The 19,607-nt window shown below is 42.0% G+C and overlaps 1 protein-coding gene across 5 annotated transcripts in view; it reads left to right on the forward strand.

Moving 5' to 3' along the window:
• The window catches only part of abcc12 (ATP-binding cassette, sub-family C (CFTR/MRP), member 12), a 30,165-nt gene extending 13,733 nt beyond the window's left edge, over nt 1-16,432 (forward strand). For 4 of the 5 annotated variants that reach the window (XM_047821034.1, XM_047821033.1, XM_047821040.1 and 1 more), the window contains 15 exons: nt 3,094-3,297; nt 4,813-4,947; nt 5,038-5,134; nt 5,287-5,343; nt 5,444-5,533; nt 6,119-6,222; nt 6,801-6,983; nt 8,340-8,566; nt 8,944-9,081; nt 9,196-9,385; nt 9,567-9,656; nt 10,425-10,614; nt 10,725-10,884; nt 12,456-12,534; nt 13,109-13,805. In XM_047821034.1, the coding sequence (XP_047676990.1) occupies nt 3,094-3,297; nt 4,813-4,947; nt 5,038-5,134; nt 5,287-5,343; nt 5,444-5,533; nt 6,119-6,222; nt 6,801-6,983; nt 8,340-8,566; nt 8,944-9,081; nt 9,196-9,385; nt 9,567-9,656; nt 10,425-10,614; nt 10,725-10,884; nt 12,456-12,534; nt 13,109-13,372 (2,208 nt within the window). In that variant the 3' untranslated portion in view covers nt 13,373-13,805. Of the gene's footprint in view, nt 1-3,093; nt 3,298-4,812; nt 4,948-5,037; nt 5,135-5,286; nt 5,344-5,443; nt 5,534-6,118; nt 6,223-6,800; nt 6,984-8,339; nt 8,567-8,943; nt 9,082-9,195; nt 9,386-9,566; nt 9,657-10,424; nt 10,615-10,724; nt 10,885-12,455; nt 12,535-13,108; nt 13,806-15,021; nt 15,191-16,151 lie in introns of those variants that run through there. The other variant, XM_047821049.1, reaches the window with a different exon arrangement.
• The last annotated feature ends 3,175 nt before the right edge of the window (nt 16,433-19,607 follow it).

A 19,607-nucleotide genomic window follows, 5' to 3' on the forward strand; every position in this document is an offset into this window, starting at 1 on the left:
CTCCAAAAGATTTAAGTTAGACTTTGGTTTGATCTCCTTAGACCAAGAGAAAGCCTTTGACAGAATCGAGCACAAATACTTATGGGACGTTCTACAGTTTTTTGGTTTTTGCACAGATTTTATTGAGAAAGTTAAGGTGCTCTATTGTGACGCTGAGAGTGTATTGAAGATAAACGGTAACTTATGCTCTCCTTTTAAAGCTTGTAGAGGGGTACGACAAGGCTGTTCGCTGTCTGGGATGCTGTACTCAATTGCTATAGAACCTCTGTTACAACAGATTAGATCAAAGATGAATGGTCTACACTTATCAAATAGTGGAAATGGCATAAAAGTAGCAGCATATGCCGATGACATTGTAGTTTTAATAACAAAGCAAAGCGATGTAGACGCCCTAGCAACGTTACTGGAACAGTTTAACGTGCTATCCTCGGCTAAAGTGAATTGGAGCAAGAGTGAGGCCTTATTGTTTGGGAACTGGCCGGGCGAAAAACCAAAGCTTCCGGAGGGGCTGACGTGGAGGAGAGGGGGTTTCAAATACCTGGGGGTTGTTTTAGGAGACGAGGCAGACATGATGAAGAATTGGGAAGGGTTACTTGAGAAGGTTAAGGGCCGATTAGCAAAGTGGAAATGGCTAGTACCGAATATGTCATATAGAGGAAGGGTTTTAATAGTCAACAATCTAGTGGCGTCCTTATTGTGGCACAGAATGGCTTGTCTTGACCCCCCGGTAAGTTTTCTGAAAGAGGTACAAGCTGTATTAGTGGACTTTTTCTGGGATAATTTGCATTGGGTTCCACAAAGTGTGTTGTTTTTGCCAAGGGAAGAAGGTGGACAAGGTCTCATCCATCTACAAAGCAGGGCAGCAGCCTTTCGCCTGCAATTTCTACAGAGACTTCTGAATGGACCTGCAGAATCCAACTGGAGAGCTGCCGCATGCTCGATCTTAAACAGCACAGAAGGATTGAACCTGAGTAAGTCGCTCTTTCTGATGGATCCCTGTAAAGTTGACACTCTGAAATTGCCAGCGTTCTACAGAAATCTGTTCAAGGTGTGGAGTTTATTCAGCAGGCAGAGGACGGAGGCTGCATGTTCTCTCCACTGGCTGCTTGAGGAACCTCTAGTCCACGGGGCTCGATTGGACTTAACATCTACTAATAGTAACCTGTTAGGACTCAACAAAGTTCTTCAAAACTCAAGGACTGTAACGTTAGGCAGCTTGCTGAACTTTGCAGGACCGAATCTGGCAGATGTGAACAGCACAGCAGCACACCTGGGAATCAGGTCAGCTCGACTAACCACACAGCTGCTAGAGAAGTGGAAATCCTCTCTCACTACTGAGGAGCTAAGGATGGTGAAAGACTGGTTTGAAGATGGAAAACCTCTAGTTCCCGAAGACCCTTTTCCAAACGTGCATTTGGCCCCTAAGCTACATGAGGTTACAGGAGCCTTTCTGGATCCTGCAAAATGTACATTGGATTTCCTATCAAGTTCAAGTAAGACTTTTTACAAAGCTTGTGTTAAAGTGTTCAACAAGAAGTGGTTGAACAGTAGAACTGACTCACCTTGGCGTGCAGTATTGGGGGTGAGTGATACTGTTAAACCTGAGTGGAGAGTGTTGTATAAGCCACCGTTATCGAAAAGGCTAGGAGACATTCGGTGGAGGATTATACACGGGATTATTGCAGTTAATGCTTTTGTTTCTGTCTTAAATCCTGAAGTGAACCCAGAATGTCCATTCTGTCTTGAAAGGGAAACTGTTTATCAAGCTTTTATGAAATGTCGCAGACGAGAACCTGTCTTTAAGATACTGAAGGAGTTATTTTTGTGGGTTTGACGAACCTTTTTCTTTGCAGATTTTTATCTTTGGAAACAGGTACGTGCAGAGAAAACGACACGTGTGTCAATTGTTGAATTTCTTACTAGGCCAAGCAAAATTAGCCATCTACGTTACAAGAAAAAACAAAATGGAACAAAGAGCCGGACATGACGCACGGGCGGTGTTTGTACGCACTGTTAAGGCTAGAATTGCGATTGATCACCAGTTTTACAGACTGACGGGGAATCTGGAAATGTTTGAGTTAATTTGGTGCAATAGAAACGCTTTGTGTTGCAGTTGATGACGAATTGGTTTTTTCACAGCTTTTTGTGTGATGGTGGGGTCCTGTCCTTTGTATATATATATATATTTATTTATTTTGACTTTGTGATGTCACGATCAGTGTGACTTTTTTAAGTCTGTAAATAAAGTCTCCTTTAAAAAATCAAAAAAATCTCTGTCTCTCTCTCTGTCTTTCTCTCTCTCTCTCTCTGTCTCTCTCTCTCTGTCTCTCTTACTGTCTCTCTCTCTGTCTGTCTGTCTGTCTCTCTCTCTCTCTGTCTCTCTCTCTCTCTCTGTCTCTCTCACTGTCTCTCTCTCTGTCTGTCTGTCTCTCTCTGTCTGTCTGTCTGTCTGTCTGTCTGTCTGTCTGTCTCTCTCTCTGTCTCTGTCTTTCTCTCTCTCTCTGTCTTTCTCTCTCTCTCTCTCTCTCTCTCTCTCTCTCTCTTTCTTTCTCTCTCTCTGTCTTTGTCTCTCTCTGTCTCTCTGTCTGTCTGTCTGTCTCTCTCTCTCTCTCTCTCTCTCTCTCTCTCTCTCTCTCTCTGTCTCTCTGTCTGTCTGTCTGTCTGTCTGTCTGTCTGTCTCTCTCTCTCTCTCTCTCTCTCTCTCTCTCTCTCATTCTCTCTGTCTCTCTGTCTTTCTCTCTCTCTCTGTCTTTCTTTCTCTCTCTCTCTCTCTCTCTCTCTCTCTCTCTCTCTCTCTCTCTCTCTGTCTGTCTTTCTTTCTCTCTCTCTCTCTCTCTGTCTTTGTCTCTCTCTCTCTCTGTCTCTCTCTCTCTGTCTCTCTCTCTCTCTCTCTCTCTCTCTCTCTCTCTCTGCTGCTCGTTTGCTTTCTTCCTCTCTCTCTCTTTTTCTTTCTCTCTCTCTCTCTCTGTCTCTCTCTCTCTGTCTCTCTCTCTCTGTCTCTCTCTCTCTCTCTCTCTCTCTCTCTCTCTCTCTCTCTCTCTCTCTCAGCTGGAGAATGTATAACGATGCATTTTTTGTAATGTGTGTATTTAGATTGGAGAGCGCGGTCTGAACCTATCAGGTGGTCAGAAGCAGAGAGTCAGCCTAGCGAGAGCCGTCTACTCCGACCGAGACATCTTCCTTTTGGACGACCCTCTGTCTGCGGTCGACGCCCATGTGGGCAAGCACATCTTTGAAGAGTGCATCAAGAAAGAGCTAAAGGGCAAGAGCGTGATCTTGGTCACACATCAACTTCAGGTACTTAGAGCACTTTTGGTCTTTGTTTATAGATCTACCCTCGATCTACGTTGCCAGTCAACTAGCGTGAACAAACTAAATAGAGCAGTTATTTCTATTCACTGTATATATATATATTAAATATGACCATGTTTAGCAGGAGGGAAATTCTTTCAGACATATTTTGGAAGAAACAAGCAATTTGCTACAAATCCCTTACACTGGATCCTCCTTCCATAAATTGTTAAAACAAAAATTATGATTTAAAATTGATCACCAATCAGAACGGAGCATTCTACATATCGCTATGTAGGTCTATCGCTATCTAGGTCTGATATCAAAGAGAGGAATAAGTGAAGTCATCCTCAACACACTCTTTGGCTGAATCATGATAACTCAGGACATGGGTAAACATCAACCACCCAAACTTCATCGTTCCAGCCGTTTATTTACCTCTCTTTTAATGTTTAACTCACAATTGGGGGTTATCATGCATCATTTCTTTTTTTTATGTCTCTAACTTAAAATCTGTTACGATATCTCTATATCTAGGAGATAGAGCTATCATCTCTAGAGAGATGAGGGAGAGAGAGGGCGCGTGTTCTTTTTTCCTGTTCGTGCGATCGAGAATGTGTTAGTGATGATCATCTTGCTCTCTCGGTATCTCTTCGTCTCTCTCTCGTGGCTCTCTCTCACGCTCGCTATATCTCTCTTCTCTATTGCTCTCTCTGGTCTATCTCTTCTATCTCTTTGCTTCTAGGTCTATATATATGGAGAGCGCTATCCATCTTTAGGATACTATGTATATATATCGCTGTATATATATAGCTCTCTCTCTCTATATCAGAGGGAAGATAGAGGGAGAGAGGGAGAGAGATAGAGAGAGAGAGAGAGAGAGAGAGAGAGAGAGCCGAGATAGAGAGAAAAGAGGGAGAGGGAGAGAGAGAGAGAGAGAGAGAGAGAGAGAATATAGATAGATCGAGATAAGAGCGAGAGAGAGAGAGAGAGAGAAGAGAGAGAGAGCGAGAGAAGAGCGAGAGAGAGAGAGAGAGAGAAGAGAGAGAGAGAGAGAGAAATAGGAGGGAGAGGGAGAGAGAGGGAGAGAGAGATAGAGAGATAAAAAGGGAGAGAGAGAGAGATTATAGAGTTCTAGAATCGCGAGCGCTACTATATAGCGGGACTCTCTAGGGAGCTATAGATCATCGATTCTGATAGTAGTCGAGATGGTTGAGATCGCTGTCTCTAGATGTATTATCTCTTGGGAGAGAGAGAGAGAGAGAGAGAGAGAGAAAGAGGAGAAGGAGAGAGAGGGAGCGAGAGAGAGAGAGAGAGAGAGAGAGAGCGATGCGCGCGAGAGAGAGGGGCTCTCTCTGTCTCTCTCTGTCTCTCTCTGTCTCTCTCTCTGTCTCTCTCTCTCTCTCTCTCTCTCTCTCTCTCTCTCTCTCTCTCCCTCTTGCTCTCTCTCTCTCTCTCTCTCTCTCTCTCTCTCTCTCTCTCTCTCTCTCTCTCTCTCTCTCTCTCTCTCTCTCTCTGCAGTATTTGGAATTCTGTGATGAGGTCTTGCTCTTGGACGACGGCAAGATTAAGGAAGGCGGACCGCACAGTGCACTGATGAAAGCAAATGGTCGCTACGCACATCTCATCAACAACTACCAGCTGGAACAGAGTGACGTAAGTAACGGCACTTTAATTTATCTATTTAGCTCATGGATTTTTTCATGTGCGTTGTAAAATGGGATTTTGAATCGTTATGTTTTGAAGGAGACAAAGGAGGAAGCCCCGACGAGCCCCACTGATTCCACGGAGCACACCAAACAGGCCAGGGCAGGGTCCAAAAGTGACGGAATCGTAAATGCAGGTCAGAGGTTTGATAAGGCTTTGAAAATTTTGGGAGGATTTCTGGCTTCCAGTTGCACAAATTTCAACCATCCAAAGACGAGTATTCTAAAATATTTTATAGAATTCTCTAATCATTTATTCCATGTCGGTGTTTGTTGTTGTCTTGTCCAGCCTTTGACATGTCCGATGAGAGACTTAAACCAGCACCCGATGCTCAGGATACAAAAGGTGACGTAATTCTCGTGTCCATGTGTCAAATATCTATAAGCATGCTTTAAGTCAGGACAGTAATTAGACCTGCTCATTTAAATGTGTTTCTGACCTTCAGAGCCTAAAGACCAGCTCGTCACCAAGGAGGTCTCTCAGGAAGGATCAGTTACTTTCAGAACTTACCATGAATACTGTCATGCTGCTGGAGGTAACACACACACACACACACACACACAGACATGTGCACACGTACACACACACACACACATACACCCACAGACGTGTACACGTACACACACGTACACACATACAGACACACACACAGACATGTGCACACGTACACACACATACAGACAGACACACATACACACACACACACACGCACACACACATAGAGACATGGGCACACGTACACACACACACACATACACTCACAGACGTGTACATGTACACACACGTACACACATACAGACACACACACAGACATGTGCACACGTACACACACATACAGACACGCACACACACATGCACACATACACAGAGACATGGGCATACGTACACACACATACACTCACAGACGTGCACACGTACACACACGTACACACACAGACACACACACACACACAAACACACTCTTAACTCTCTCTTACTCACTCACTCACTTACTCACTCACTCACTCACTCACTCACTCACTCACTCACTCACTCACTCACTCACTCATACTCTCACTCTCTTTTGCTCACTTATTATTTTTGCTCTCTGTCTCGTCTCTTTGTCTCTTGTTCCGTTTAGGTTACATTCTGTTGTTTTTTGTCATGCTATCCTTCATCCTGCTGGTGGGAATGACTGCCTTCTCCAACTGGTGGCTCAGTTACTGGCTAAGTCAAGGCTCCGGGGTAACACACACACACACACACACACACACACACACACACACACACACACACACACACACACACACACACACACACACACACAAAATGATGGCTATATTGTATTACCAGAGATCACTTAAAATTTAGAAATAATCTCCAAAGAACAAAGCATGCTAAAAGCAATCATGCTTTCAAACTTTCTTCTTATTTCAGGGGATCCTGCAAATTTGTTACCTAAACAGCTCTGTGTTACTTTTTCTAATTCATGCGAATGGCTGACAGTTTAGACGATCTCGAGAACCACAAATTGTAATATAAAGTAAAATTAGAGTAGAACTTTCCAATCAATTAACTTAAAATTCCCAAACATGGAATTAGCTTATAACAGTATTAATACTGTATTTCCACTGTTTCCCGGTAAGGAGGCAAAATATCTGGTTGAAACCGGGATAAGTAAACTGGTAAACCGGCTTTGGATCGTCAGTACTAAAATGATATAGAATTATAACTTGAAGGACTGTTAATATGAAATCATTCTTGTTTAATCGGTTAGTGCAGATATGATTACACTATTTAACTATATGTGTTATATGCATTAGAATACAACAAATCTCAACTCGACCATCAATGACATCTCCAAAAATCCAGATCTGGGCTTCTATCAGTTGGTATATGGCTTGAGTGTGGTGGTTATGGTGGTCCTGAGCGGCATGAAGGGTTTTTCTTTCACTAAAGTGACGCTGCACGCTTCCTCTAAACTCCACGACACCATGTTCAGAAGGGTGAGACTTTCCCACACAACCACTGGGATTATATTATCCTGACCATTAGCTGTGAAAATTAATGTCCGAATACATCTAGATGACTTGAAAGAAATGTATACACAAAAAAGTACTATATTATAATATAGCACCATGCAGTACAGTATAATATAGTATAGTACAGTATATGGCACAGTGCAGTACAAAGTATAGCATAATATTATGCAGTGCAGTATTGTATAATGCAGTACAAGGTATTATAGTAAAGTATAGTAGAGAATATATAGTATAGTGTTGTATAGTATAGTATAGTATAGTATTAATGTGGTATGGTATGGTATATTATAGTATAGTATTAATGTGGTATAGTATAGTATAGTATAATATTAATGTGGTATAGTATAGTATAGTATAGTATAGTATAGTATAGTATAGTATTAATGTGGTATAGTATAGTATAGTATAGTATAGTATAGTATAGTATAGTATAGTATAGTATAGTATAATATTAATGTGGTATGGTATAGTGTAAATATAGTATAGAATTAATGTGGTATGGTATAGTGTAGTATAGTATAGAAATAATGTGGTATAGTATAGTACAGTATAGTATTAATGTGGTATAGTATAGTGTAGTATAGTATAGAATTAATGTGGTATAGTATAGTGTAAATATAGTACAGTATAGTATTAATGTGGTATAGTATAGTCTAAATATATATATAGTATAGTACAGTGTAAATATAGTATAGTATTAATGTGGTATAGTATAGTGTAAATATAGTATAGTACAGAATTAATGTGGTATTGTATAGTATAGTATTAATGTGGTATAGTATAGTGTAAATATATATAGTATAGTACAGTGTAAATATAGTATAGTATTAATGTGGTATAGTATAGTGTAAATATAGTATAGTATAGTTTTAATGTGGTATAGTATAGAATTAATATGGTATAGTATAGTATAGTATAGTGTAGTATTAATGTGGTGTAGTATAGTGTAAATATAGTATAGTATAGTATTAATGTGGTATAGTATAGTATAGTGTAGTATAGTTATAATGTGGTATAGTATAGTGTAAATATAGTATAGTATAGTATTAATGTGGTATAGTATAGTATAGTATTAACGTGGTATCGTATAGTGTAGTATAGTTATAATGTGGTATAGTATAGTGTAAATATAGTATAGTATACTGTAGTATAGTATTAATGTAATATAGTATTGTATAGTGTAGTATAGTATAGTATAGTGTAGTGTAGTATAATATAGTATAGTGTTAATGTGGTATAGTATAGTGTAAATATAGTATAGTGTAGTATAGTATAAAAGTGGTATAGTATAGTGATGAATGCTGTAACTTCACCCATTAGATCCTGTCCAGTCCTATGAGCTTCTTCGACACGACCCCTACCGGCCGTATGGTGAATCGCTTCAGCAAAGATCTAGATGAGATCGACACGGCGCTGCCGTTCAACATGGAGAACTTCTTGCAGTTCTGCCTCATCGTCACCACCACTCTCTTGACCATCTGCATTGTTTTTCCCTTCCTCCTCATTGTCGTCGCTGCATTGGGCGCCATCTTTGCTGTCATCCTCTAGTAAGATTTAACATTCCTCGCAATGTACAATTAGATGAGATAAAGGAAAGTCATGATACAAAAAGCAAAACTATTCATTATTGTTCATGTGATTATTACAGTCTGTGTCAGTGTTCATGTAACCAAACAACCTCCCACATGAGCATCTACGTTTATTTATTAAGGCGTATATTTTCTGCCACCGCTTGCTCATATGGAAAGTTTGGATACATAAACGCTGCCATCTGCTGATCGATGTGAAAATGGCAGACTGGGATTTTCTTAATTTTTACTCCATACTATATTTCTCCAATTTGTCTTAAGATGATGCAAACTTTTGCACTACAAATATGTGAGATTGCTTTGTCCTAACATTCTGCTGCATCGTGTTGGTTTAGCATCTTCCAGAGGAGCATTCGAGAGATGAAGCGGATGGAGAACGTGAGCCGCTCTCCCTGCATCTCTCTCACTACCTCCGTCATCCAGGGCCTCAGCACCATCCACGCTTACGACAAAAGAGGACAGTACATGCAAAAGTACAAAAACATCTCAACGATCGATCAAATCTCATATTTTAGTACAGTATTTACTCGCACTAACGATGTCATAACCTCGGTGTGTGTTTTGCGATGCGACTGTTTCCTTCACAGGTTTAAAGTGCTGAATGATAATAACTCTAATCACTTCCTGTTGTTTAACTGTGGCACACGTTGGCTGTCCTTCTGGCTGGACTTCCTGTCTGCATCGGTTACTCTGATTGTGGGACTGTTTGTAGTGCTCACCTCCAACGATGTCATCAATACTTCACTCAAGGGTCTGGCCCTATCATATACCATACAGGTAACACACACACACACACACACACACACACACACACACACACACACACACACACACACACACACACACACACACACACACAATGATGATTTTAGCTCAGGGTTAGTGTTAAGCATTGCAGTGGTGTGTAGCAAAGTGTTTTCATGTGTTGCTTATTCGTGTGTGTTTTAATTCCCTGTAGTTGACGGGCATTCTACAGTTTGTTGTGAGGCTCTCTACGGAAGTGGAGGCGAAGTTTACCTCAGTGGAGAGACTTCTGGAGTACATCACAGTGAGACATTCCATAGTTTACCTCAATACTTGACAGATTATCCATTTTAACGCTTGTCATAGTGATATAGAAATATGGTTTAGCCTCTAAGGCCACGTTCACACTGCAGGTAAAAGTGGCCCAAATCTGATTTTTTTGGGGTCGAGTGACCAGGTCAGACTTCTTCAGGAGTAGTGTGAACACTCAAATCTGGCACAGATCTGATTTTTTCAAATGTGGCCGCAGTGTGAACAACCAAGTCGGATTTGATGCGACTTTTACGTCAATCTACATCGACATTCGTCACAATTATGTGCCGGCGAAATTTTTTTTAATTTAATTAATTTTTTTTTTGCGCCGGCGAAAACGTGACACAAATGTGACTGGTAACGTGTGTGTGTTAAGAGTGTTATATTAAGTGGTTACGTGAACCAGCTCATAATGTTTGCATTGAATACATCACATTATAGCATTACATGATATGTTTGCTTGCACCAGATGATACAATACTTCCTCCGTAACCTCGCCGACTTTTTAGCGCGACGGCGTGCCGCGTGTGACGTCATCGTTATCGTTCGTTTTCGCATGCGGGTCAGTTTGAAACAGCAAACGGTTCACACTGGTATCGGATATAGGCCACATTTTAAAAGGTAATGTGAACAGCCAAACAAAAAAAATCAGATCTGAGCAAAATATCCGAATTGAGCGTTAAGACTTGCAGTGTGAACGTGGCCATCTAACATGTAGATATATATTCGCTGATTTGATCGTCGTTTAACATTTTCACAGGGCTGTGTGTCTGAAGCGCCTCGCAAAGTGAAAGGCGTGGACATCCCTTCAGGCTGGCCGCAGGACGGCTCTATCACCTTCAAGAACTACAGCATGAGGTACAGAGAGAACACGCCGATCGTGCTCGATCAACTCCAGCTCACAATCAAACCACGAGAGAAACTCGGCATCGTAGGGCGTACCGGCTCAGGTGATATGCTGCTTGTTGAACTTTTCTGATCTTTTGAAAGCAGTAGATATTTTAAGAAAGACAGGATCTGTTTTTAAAGTATTAATAGTAATGTTATCACGATTGCGCAGGTAAATCGTCACTCGGTGTGGCTCTCTTTCGTTTGGTGGAGCCTGCAGGGGGCACTATTGTGATCGACAGCGTGGACGTCTGCACTTTAGGGCTCCAGGACCTTCGCAGTCAGTTGTCCATCATCCCACAGGACCCGGTCCTCTTTATCGGAACCGTCAGGTAACTTCTCGGCTCTTATCTCTGCCGTCCGAAGCTTAGCGGAGGACTACACTTGCATTCGCACCGGCGGCGATACAAAACGATAGAATGTCTGCGAGTTGCTCACTTTTACATAGAGTTAACCCTCGTATGTTGTTCGGGTCTGTGGGACCCATATTCATAAACATCAATAGTTTTGAAAAACTTTTCTTCCTTGAAAAAAATTTGTTGATTTTTTTCCACTCATAACTTGATTAAATTCGAGTTTCTTTTTTTTTTTATTACATTTTATTAAAAAACTACATTAACATGAAAAAATGTGACGTAATAAAGATAAGGGCAAATATTAACCATATATGCTGTTTATATTGCTTGCAATTGGGATGAAGTAAACATCTGTATAGTATTTTAACTAGGGCTGGTAAGCGATTCAAAATTTTTTTAATCTAATTAATTACATGATGTGGCGATTAATTGATCTAATTAATCGCATTTAATTGCACATAAATATTAGTTGAGAATTTCCCCCAAAATGTCATTTAAAATGATTGTGTTTGAGGAAGATTGAACCAATATAACAAAAAGCAGTTTTTTTTTTTATTTAACACAAGCCTATCACTTAGGCTACAATGGCCGTAACATCGCATTTCGAAAAGCATCCATTAACCCCTTGTCTTCCACAATATTAACAGGCCTACCGTCCATTGCAATCCATTTAGATATCGCTTTCGTTAGTGTTTCTGCGGACGACTTACTTAATTTGCGACGATTTTCAGTCAGCGTGGTTTGGCGGAGCTTGCCTGTAGCATCCGGGGTTGTGCTAACTGCGGAGCTCGCGATATGTTTTGAGTTCAGGTGGTATTTCATGCTAGAACTACTTAGATGGTATGCGAATTCCTTATTGCAGAGAACGCAAAGGACTTTGGTTTTTATCAGTGGCTCCATCGGAAAGGGTTTTGAATTTAAATTTGCCCTTCAGAAAGCCAGGCAGATCGTTTGGCATCATGCTTGGCTCACTCGCCACTACAGCTTATTGCAAGATGTGTAGTCGTTGGTAGAGGTGTGGGGAGGGGCGGGGCGCGTTAAATGCGTTAAAAATATTAACGCGTTATTTTTTCTCATAAATAATTAATCTAATTAACGCGATAAATTACCAGCCCTAATTTTAACATAAAATTTTTGATTGTGTTGAATTAAAAACCCCAAAATCCAGCGGGTCAAACAGACCCATGGGTTAAATAAGTAAAGTAAAGTGAGGCAACATGGCGAATAGCGATGGGAATGAAGAGTGGAGTGAGGATGAGGAAAAGAGTTTTCTGTCAGATGTCGTTCCCTAGTCAAAGTGTAAGTTTATTGCTTTAGGCGTATTACGACATAAAAGTGAACTCCTTAGCTCGGATCGCCGCATGATAGCATGTTTATTTTTAATAAAATGATCTTATTATGCTCGCTAATATTAGCTTAGCGAATTTAGGAATGCTATCGGGATCACTTCGAACAAGATACGAGGTCAAGAATCTGTGAATGTGAACACAGGCTTATGGACTTGTATTTTTGCTTAAAAGCCTAAATGTGTGTTAAATGTTATACAGGTATAACCTTGACCCGTTTAATAAGTACACCGATGAGGAGATCTGGATGGCTCTGGAGAAAACGTACATGAAAAATGCAGTAAGTACAGATTTAAAAGATCGGTCCTGACGTTAGACGCAGCTGTATGTGTTAAAGAGAAGTGATTAAGAGTTTGCGATGCCCCATTAGTTCCTTGGGAGCTCTCGGTTACTCTATTATAAACTGTTGTGGAAAGGACATTATTTATATTTACATTATTTACTGTAGAGTGGGTGGGGGGTCACGATGGCTTAGTGGTTAGTAGCATGTTCACCTCACACCTCCAGGGTCGGGGTTCGATTCCCGCCTCCGCCTTGTGTGTGTGGAGTTTGCATGTTCTCCCCGTGCCTCGGGGGTTTCCTCTGGGTACACCGGTTTCCTCCCCCGGTCCAAAGACATGCATGGTAGGTTGATTGGCATCTCTGGAAAACTGTCCGTAGTGTGTGTGTGTGTGTGTGTGAATGAGAGTGTGTGTGTGCCCTGTGATGGGTTGGCACTCCATCAAGGGTGTATCCTGCCTCGATGCCCGATGACACCTGAGATAGGCACAGGCTCCCCGTGACCCGAGAAGTTCGGATAAGCGGTAGAAAATGAATGAATGAATGAAACAAACATCTCTCTGCGTCGCTTGTAGATCTCCAGTTTGCCACAGAAGCTGGACTCGGCGGTCGTGGAGAACGGCGAGAATTTTTCCGTCGGTGAGAGACAGCTCATGTGCATGGCCAGAGCACTGCTTCGCAATTCCAAAGTAAGCACACATACTCACACACACACACACACACACACACACACACACACACACACACACCCCAGTGGATTTATGTCATATCATATTCCTTTTCATACAGAAAATGATGTTAGGTTTATTACATTCAGATTTTTTTTTTTTTGGTTTTGACATAATTTGGGAAAATGACATCATTGTGTTTTTTTCATGGATTCGGCTGCACAGCAGTTATCCGGGGTCGACATGAAGTTCAGCCATTTTTAAGCTCTACAGATGTCCACACGGTAGAGCAGTAGGCCGTCTGGTAGTTTCTGGAAGTTTCTAAACCTTTTGTTGCATCAGAAATGTTCAGTGCATAAACAGTCTTAACAGATTGATATCCGGTTGTGTTTAATGCCACAAGTTTTAAAATGCAAAAACAAATGGAGATCCCCGGAATTCTGTGATTTTTTTATTATTAGTTTTTTAAAAATTATTTGGTTAAAATAGCGGAAATCATAACTGACCTTTAAAGGTTGGGTCTCCGATTTTTGAGAAATGCTTCAGAAAACTGAGTCGGAACGACAAAGTAAAAATCTAATCAAAAATCAAAACAAACGTGTGGCCAATGAGCAGAAAGGGGCGTGTCTTGTCGATATGGGTGGAGAGAGTGTTCAGTGTGCATGTGTGACATTAGCAGAAAGTGGTTTTAACATCGACATGGAGGATAAAAACAAAGAAAGAGAAGAAAGACTTACGATAAGGACAAGAAGTAGGACGTGTTAATATAGGATCAGCTTTCCAGCGCTGGAGAGAACTGAAGGAGCAGGAAGTCGGCCACATATTCACAGGTTGGAGTTTCCCGAGTCAATAACTCCTGAGCTAAACGCTGTTACTACACAAATAACACCTCTTTTCTATCGTAGTAATGTAGAGAGGCAGCTACAACCGCGTTTTGTGTAGTAACAGCGTTTAGCTCAGGAGTTATCGACTCGGGAAACTCCGACCTGTGAATATGTGGCCGACTTCCTGCTCCTTCAGTTCTCTCCAGTGCTGGAAAGCTGATCCTATATTAACACGTCCTACTTCTTGTCCTTATCGTAAGTCTTTCTTCTCTTTCTTTCTTTGTTTTTATCCTCCATGTCAATGTTAAAACCACTTTCTGCTAATGTCACACATGCGCACTGAACACTCTCTCCGCCGCATATTGACAAGACAGGCCCCTTTTTGCTCATCAGACCCCACCTTAATTAGAGCTTTGTTTGTTTGTTTGTTTGTTTGTTTGTCATTTCCTTTATAGCCATTCGATCATGTGACAGTTCACTCGACATGTTTATTCCAAACATTAAATACATTATTGTGTGTATTAGAGATTACGTTCGAATACGTTATTGTTGAGAGAGGAAGGATGTCTAGACACCTGAGTCGGTTAGAAGTAGATTTTGAAGGGGGAAGAGGAAAGAGTGTTTGAGGGGACCCGTCATAAAAGAGGCTAGTGAGAGCTAGACAAAACCGCACGATCTAGAAAAACCACAGGAGAAGACCAGAGAAGAGGGAATAAGAAAAAAAACTGGAGGTCCGTGCTTGAGGCAGGGGGATGCGGGGGGGTAATGTAATTGATCTATCATGACTAAATATGAGGGAGGCAAGGAAAAGATATAAGAGGGCGGGGGGCGGGGGAAGGAAGGGAGAAAGAGGGATATTTAGTGAAGGGAAGGAATAGCGTGTTACTACATGGGCCTTAGCTAGATTCTGAAGCCCGAGGTGCTGGTAAGGGGAGTGAGGGCGTGGGGGGGGTGGTGGGGGGGTGGTGTGGGGGGTGGGGGGGGGGGTGTGGAAAGATAATGGGGATGGAAGAGGGGCGACGGGCCATTATGAATCAGAGACAGACCAGTCGGATCCAGCCAAAAATCAGAGAAGGAGTCAGGCACTGCACCAATGAATTAACCATAGAGAACCGCATCAACACCGTGCTCGAGTGTGACCGCATCCTTGTCCAGGAAAAGGGAAAGGGGAAAAAAAAATAAAAAAAGAAAAAAAAAAAAAAACAAAAAAAAAAAAAAAAAAAAAAAAAAAAAAAAAAAAAAAATGAAGAGAGAAAACAGAGTATAGGAAGGAATGAAAAGGGGAAGGGAAGGAAAGGAAAAAGAGAAGAGAGGGAGAGGGGGGAGGGGTGGCGGAAGAGAAAGACAGAGAAGAGAGGGGGAAGAGGGAAAGCGAGGGGGGGAAATAGATGGGGGAGAGAGAGATAGAGATATAGATGATAGAGAGAGATGATATATAGAGACTATGAGACATTTAGTGAGTATGTGGATGTGTATATTTCTATCCTCTTTCTCGTATCTCTAGATTGTGGTTGTACATATGCCACTATCTCTAGTCTATCTCTCTCTCTCTCTCTCTCTCTCTGTACGTCTGCCTCTCTCTCTCTCTCTCTCTCTCTCTCTCTCGCTGTACGTCTGCCTCTCTCTCTCTCTCTCTCTCTCTCTCTCTCACACTGTCTGTCTGCCTGTCTCTCTCTCTCTCTGTCTCTCTCTCTCTCTCTCGCTGTACGTCTGCCTCTCTCTCTCTCTCTCTCTCTCTCTCTCTCTCACACACTGTCTGCCTCTCTCTCTCTCTCTCTCTCTCTCTCTCACACACACACACACACACCTTTCACCATCTTCCTCTCTTTTCTGTTATTCTGCCTCTCACTTTCTTTCTCTTTCTCTTTTAACACTGTCTCTTTTTTGTCATCAATTTCCCTTCTGTCTCACTAGCTCCAATTTACCCGTCTCTCTTTTCTGTCTCGCTCTTCTCTTTATCTCTCTTTTCAATTCAATTCAGATCAATTCTGCAGGCTTCATCCACATGACTGCATTATTTTAGTTAAATCATTGTGTCACAGGAATAGTAACGTTTTCTCCGTGTGTCTCTCTCTTTTTTCTTTCTTTCTATCCACTCCGTCTCATCTTTTGTCTCTGTCTGTCTCAGGTCGTTGAATTTGATCGGCCGCAGGATCTCATGCAAAAACCAGACTCTGCCTTTGCGTCACTTTTAGCAGCGGCCAACAGCGTCAAGTCCTGAAACACACACGCGCACACACACACACACACACACACACACACACACACACACACACACACACACACACACACACACACACACACACACACACACATTTCCTGCGGTCTGCTCATCATTAACTCGGTCAGAAGTCAGATTTACACACACTGTTTATACATAAACACTCAGCAGATGAGAATGAGACAATAACAGTTTTTGATTATGAGAAACAGTTCAACATGTTTAAAGCCATGCAGAAAGGTAGGAGAACATCATCCAGGTTTCAGGACCATTTGGTGCCTTGAGGAAGACCGTATACGAGAGTATCCTTCGTCGTGTTCATCACTATGGAAACTCAGACATTCTCATGTATCCTCTTCTGCTTATTTAGTCTTATATATATATATTCATTCATTTTCTACCGCTCATCCGAACTTCTCGGGTCACGGGGAGCCTGTGCCTATCTCAGGCGTCATCGGGTATCGAGGCAGGATACACCCTGGACGGAGTGCCAACCCATCACAGGGCACACACACACTCTCATTCACTCACACACACACTACGGACAATTTTCCAGAGATGCCAATCAACCTACTATGCATGTCTTTGGACTGGAGGAGGAAACCGGAGAACCCGGAGGAAACCCCCGAGGCACGGGGAGAACATGCAAACTCCACACAGACAAGGCGGAGGTGGGAACCGAACCCCCGACCCTGGAGGTGTGAGGCGAACGTGCTAACCACTAAGCCACCGTGCCTCCTTATATATACACATGTCCTCCATAACACATATATGTCTTACTTGAGTATCGAGTCCCTCAATCAAACCACAGCTAGTCTTCTGTCACATGATCATTCATCATACCCAAAAGTTATAACAGCACATTATTCGATTTGCACCTTATTTTTATTTCACATCATTTCAATTATCTATAAAATGAAAATCTTTCCTCATGAAACGACCCAAAGCTGTTTCTGAATCAGAACTCCTTCTGATACGAGCTTTGGCTCATCCTTCAGTTCTCATAGGACTTAAACTGATATACATTCAAAATATTTATAGATTTTTTTTATAGTTATAGTTATATCTCTGTGCATGTATGTCGATCTGAACTAATGGTAAAAATGTTCCTGATTGTTAAATGTTTTTGTATATTTTTGTACAGTCTCATAAACTTTCAATAAAATACGTTCAATAAAAAAAAAACGTCCTCTTATCTCGAGACCGCGCTCGTTTCTCGACGTGAACGCTAGGTAGCGTAGCCGCCTCGCGATATCCGAACAGGTTGAACCCGGGTTGCATCAGTGAAAGCGCTCCCTGATGAAACGAGGTGAAATATTTCAGTAGGCCCGAAGAGTCCAGACTACTCTGGGAGCGGGAGGTTTACTTTAACTTCATAAACAGGCGGTGATGACAGACGCTGATCGATGTGATCGAGGTTTGCGTCGATGTTTACGGCATTTAGCTGCACACGCTCTTATCCAGAGCCACTTACAAGAAGTCTGCTGTGAAACATATCCTTATAGATAAGAACCAAATACAGATATTTGTTGTGTGTGTGTGTGTGTGTGTGTGTGTGTGTGTGTGTGTGTGTGTGTGTGTGTGTGTGTGTGTGTGTTGAATTTGTGGGTGTGTGGAATGTGGACTGATTGTCACCTGACTTCCCTGTTCAGACACGATAGCCAGCTTTCCTGCCAGGTTGCAGTTTTTATTACAGTCTTAATCACCATAATGGACAAAATGTGCCCTGCTCACACGAGTAAGTGTACACACACACACACACACACACACACACACACACACACACACACACACACACACACACACAGAGGGTGTAATTAACATCAATGCGTCATCGAGTCAAACATTCTGTCCTGCTGCTCTTTCGCCTCGATTACGGTGCTATCAAAACGTGTCCTGTTCATCATCGATAACTAACAGTACGTCAATGACTCTGACTAAATAAAAGCTGTCTGCTGACCTAAATAAGTGTCGAGATATATTTTACATTTTAATCCACCAGGGTGCGTGGTTGTCTTAAAATAAGCTCCAGAAAGGCTCAGAGAGAGACTACCGGGGGAACGTTTTTGCTGCTTACGACTGTCAGTACTTAAGCAATAAAAGCATTTAATTCTTTTTCACTTACTTCATTTTCGGTACGCTGAGAGTTGTATAACGCTAGAAGCTGTGATGGATATTATTGGGTCTCAGGCCAAAACCGCTAAAGCAGAGCGAGCCAAAACTAACCAACGATCCAATTCACAAACCCCTGTTGGGCTAAAGCTAATTATGATTTTATAAAACCCTTCTCTCCTGCTCTTGCTAGTTTGAACAGAACAATAAATCATAGCCCAATGTGTATGCTATTCTTAGCCTTGCGTTACAGTTGGCCTATGCTTCCTTCTTTCCTAACTCCACTGGAGGCTGAAATGCGGGCGTCTCTGCAGCGAGGTGAAATGAGTTTTGATCAAGCCAAGCTCTTAATGGAAGACATTGGAGACAGTAAACAGACGAGCCCGTGGGCAGCGACAATCAGCCTCCAGCTTGGTAAAAACCGAGTTGAGGAACATCGCGGTTGAGCAATATCTAACATACGGTAGAAGAAATCCAGTCCAAGCCTTATTTATGAGCAGTGGAAGATCACATCAAGTTTTAAGAGCTGGAGATCAACTGGAGCTTTAAGAGAATAGAACGATCTGTGAACATTAAAAGGTTATAGAAAAATAATAGAGCAAGGGAATAATAGAGCCTAAAATTCACCAGAGGAAGATAAATTTGACTGTTAAGAACAGAACAGAAATTCATTCATTCATTCATTCATTCATTCATTCATTCATTCATTCATCTCCTACCGCTTATCCGAACTATCTCGGGTCACGGGGAGCCTGTGCCTATCTCAGGCGTCATCGGGCATCGAGGCAGGATACACCCTGGACGGAGTGCCAACCCATCACAGGGCACACACACTCTCATTCACTCACACACTCACACACTACGGACTATTTTCCAGAGATGCCAATCAACCTACCATGCATGTCTTTGGACCGGGGGAGGAAACCGGAGTACCCGGAGGAAACCCCCGAGGCACGGGGAGAACATGCAAACTCCACACACACAAGGCGGAGGCGGGAATAGAACCCCCGCCCCTGGACGTGCTAACCACTAAGCCATCGTGCCCCCCTATGAACAGAAATGAAATATTTCAGAACTAGAGAAGTTCCCATCAATTTTTAGAAGATCTAAAAAGCCCCGCCCCTTTCTGCTCATTGGCTACACGTTAGTTTTGTTTTTGTTTTGATTTTTGTTTATTATTCGGCCCGACTCAGTTTTCTGAAGCATTTCTCAAAAATCGGAGACCCCACCTTTAACAAAGATACATCTG

Source organism: Tachysurus fulvidraco, chromosome 1, assembly GCF_022655615.1.
Source record: "Tachysurus fulvidraco isolate hzauxx_2018 chromosome 1, HZAU_PFXX_2.0, whole genome shotgun sequence".
NCBI lineage: Eukaryota > Metazoa > Chordata > Actinopteri > Siluriformes > Bagridae > Tachysurus > Tachysurus fulvidraco.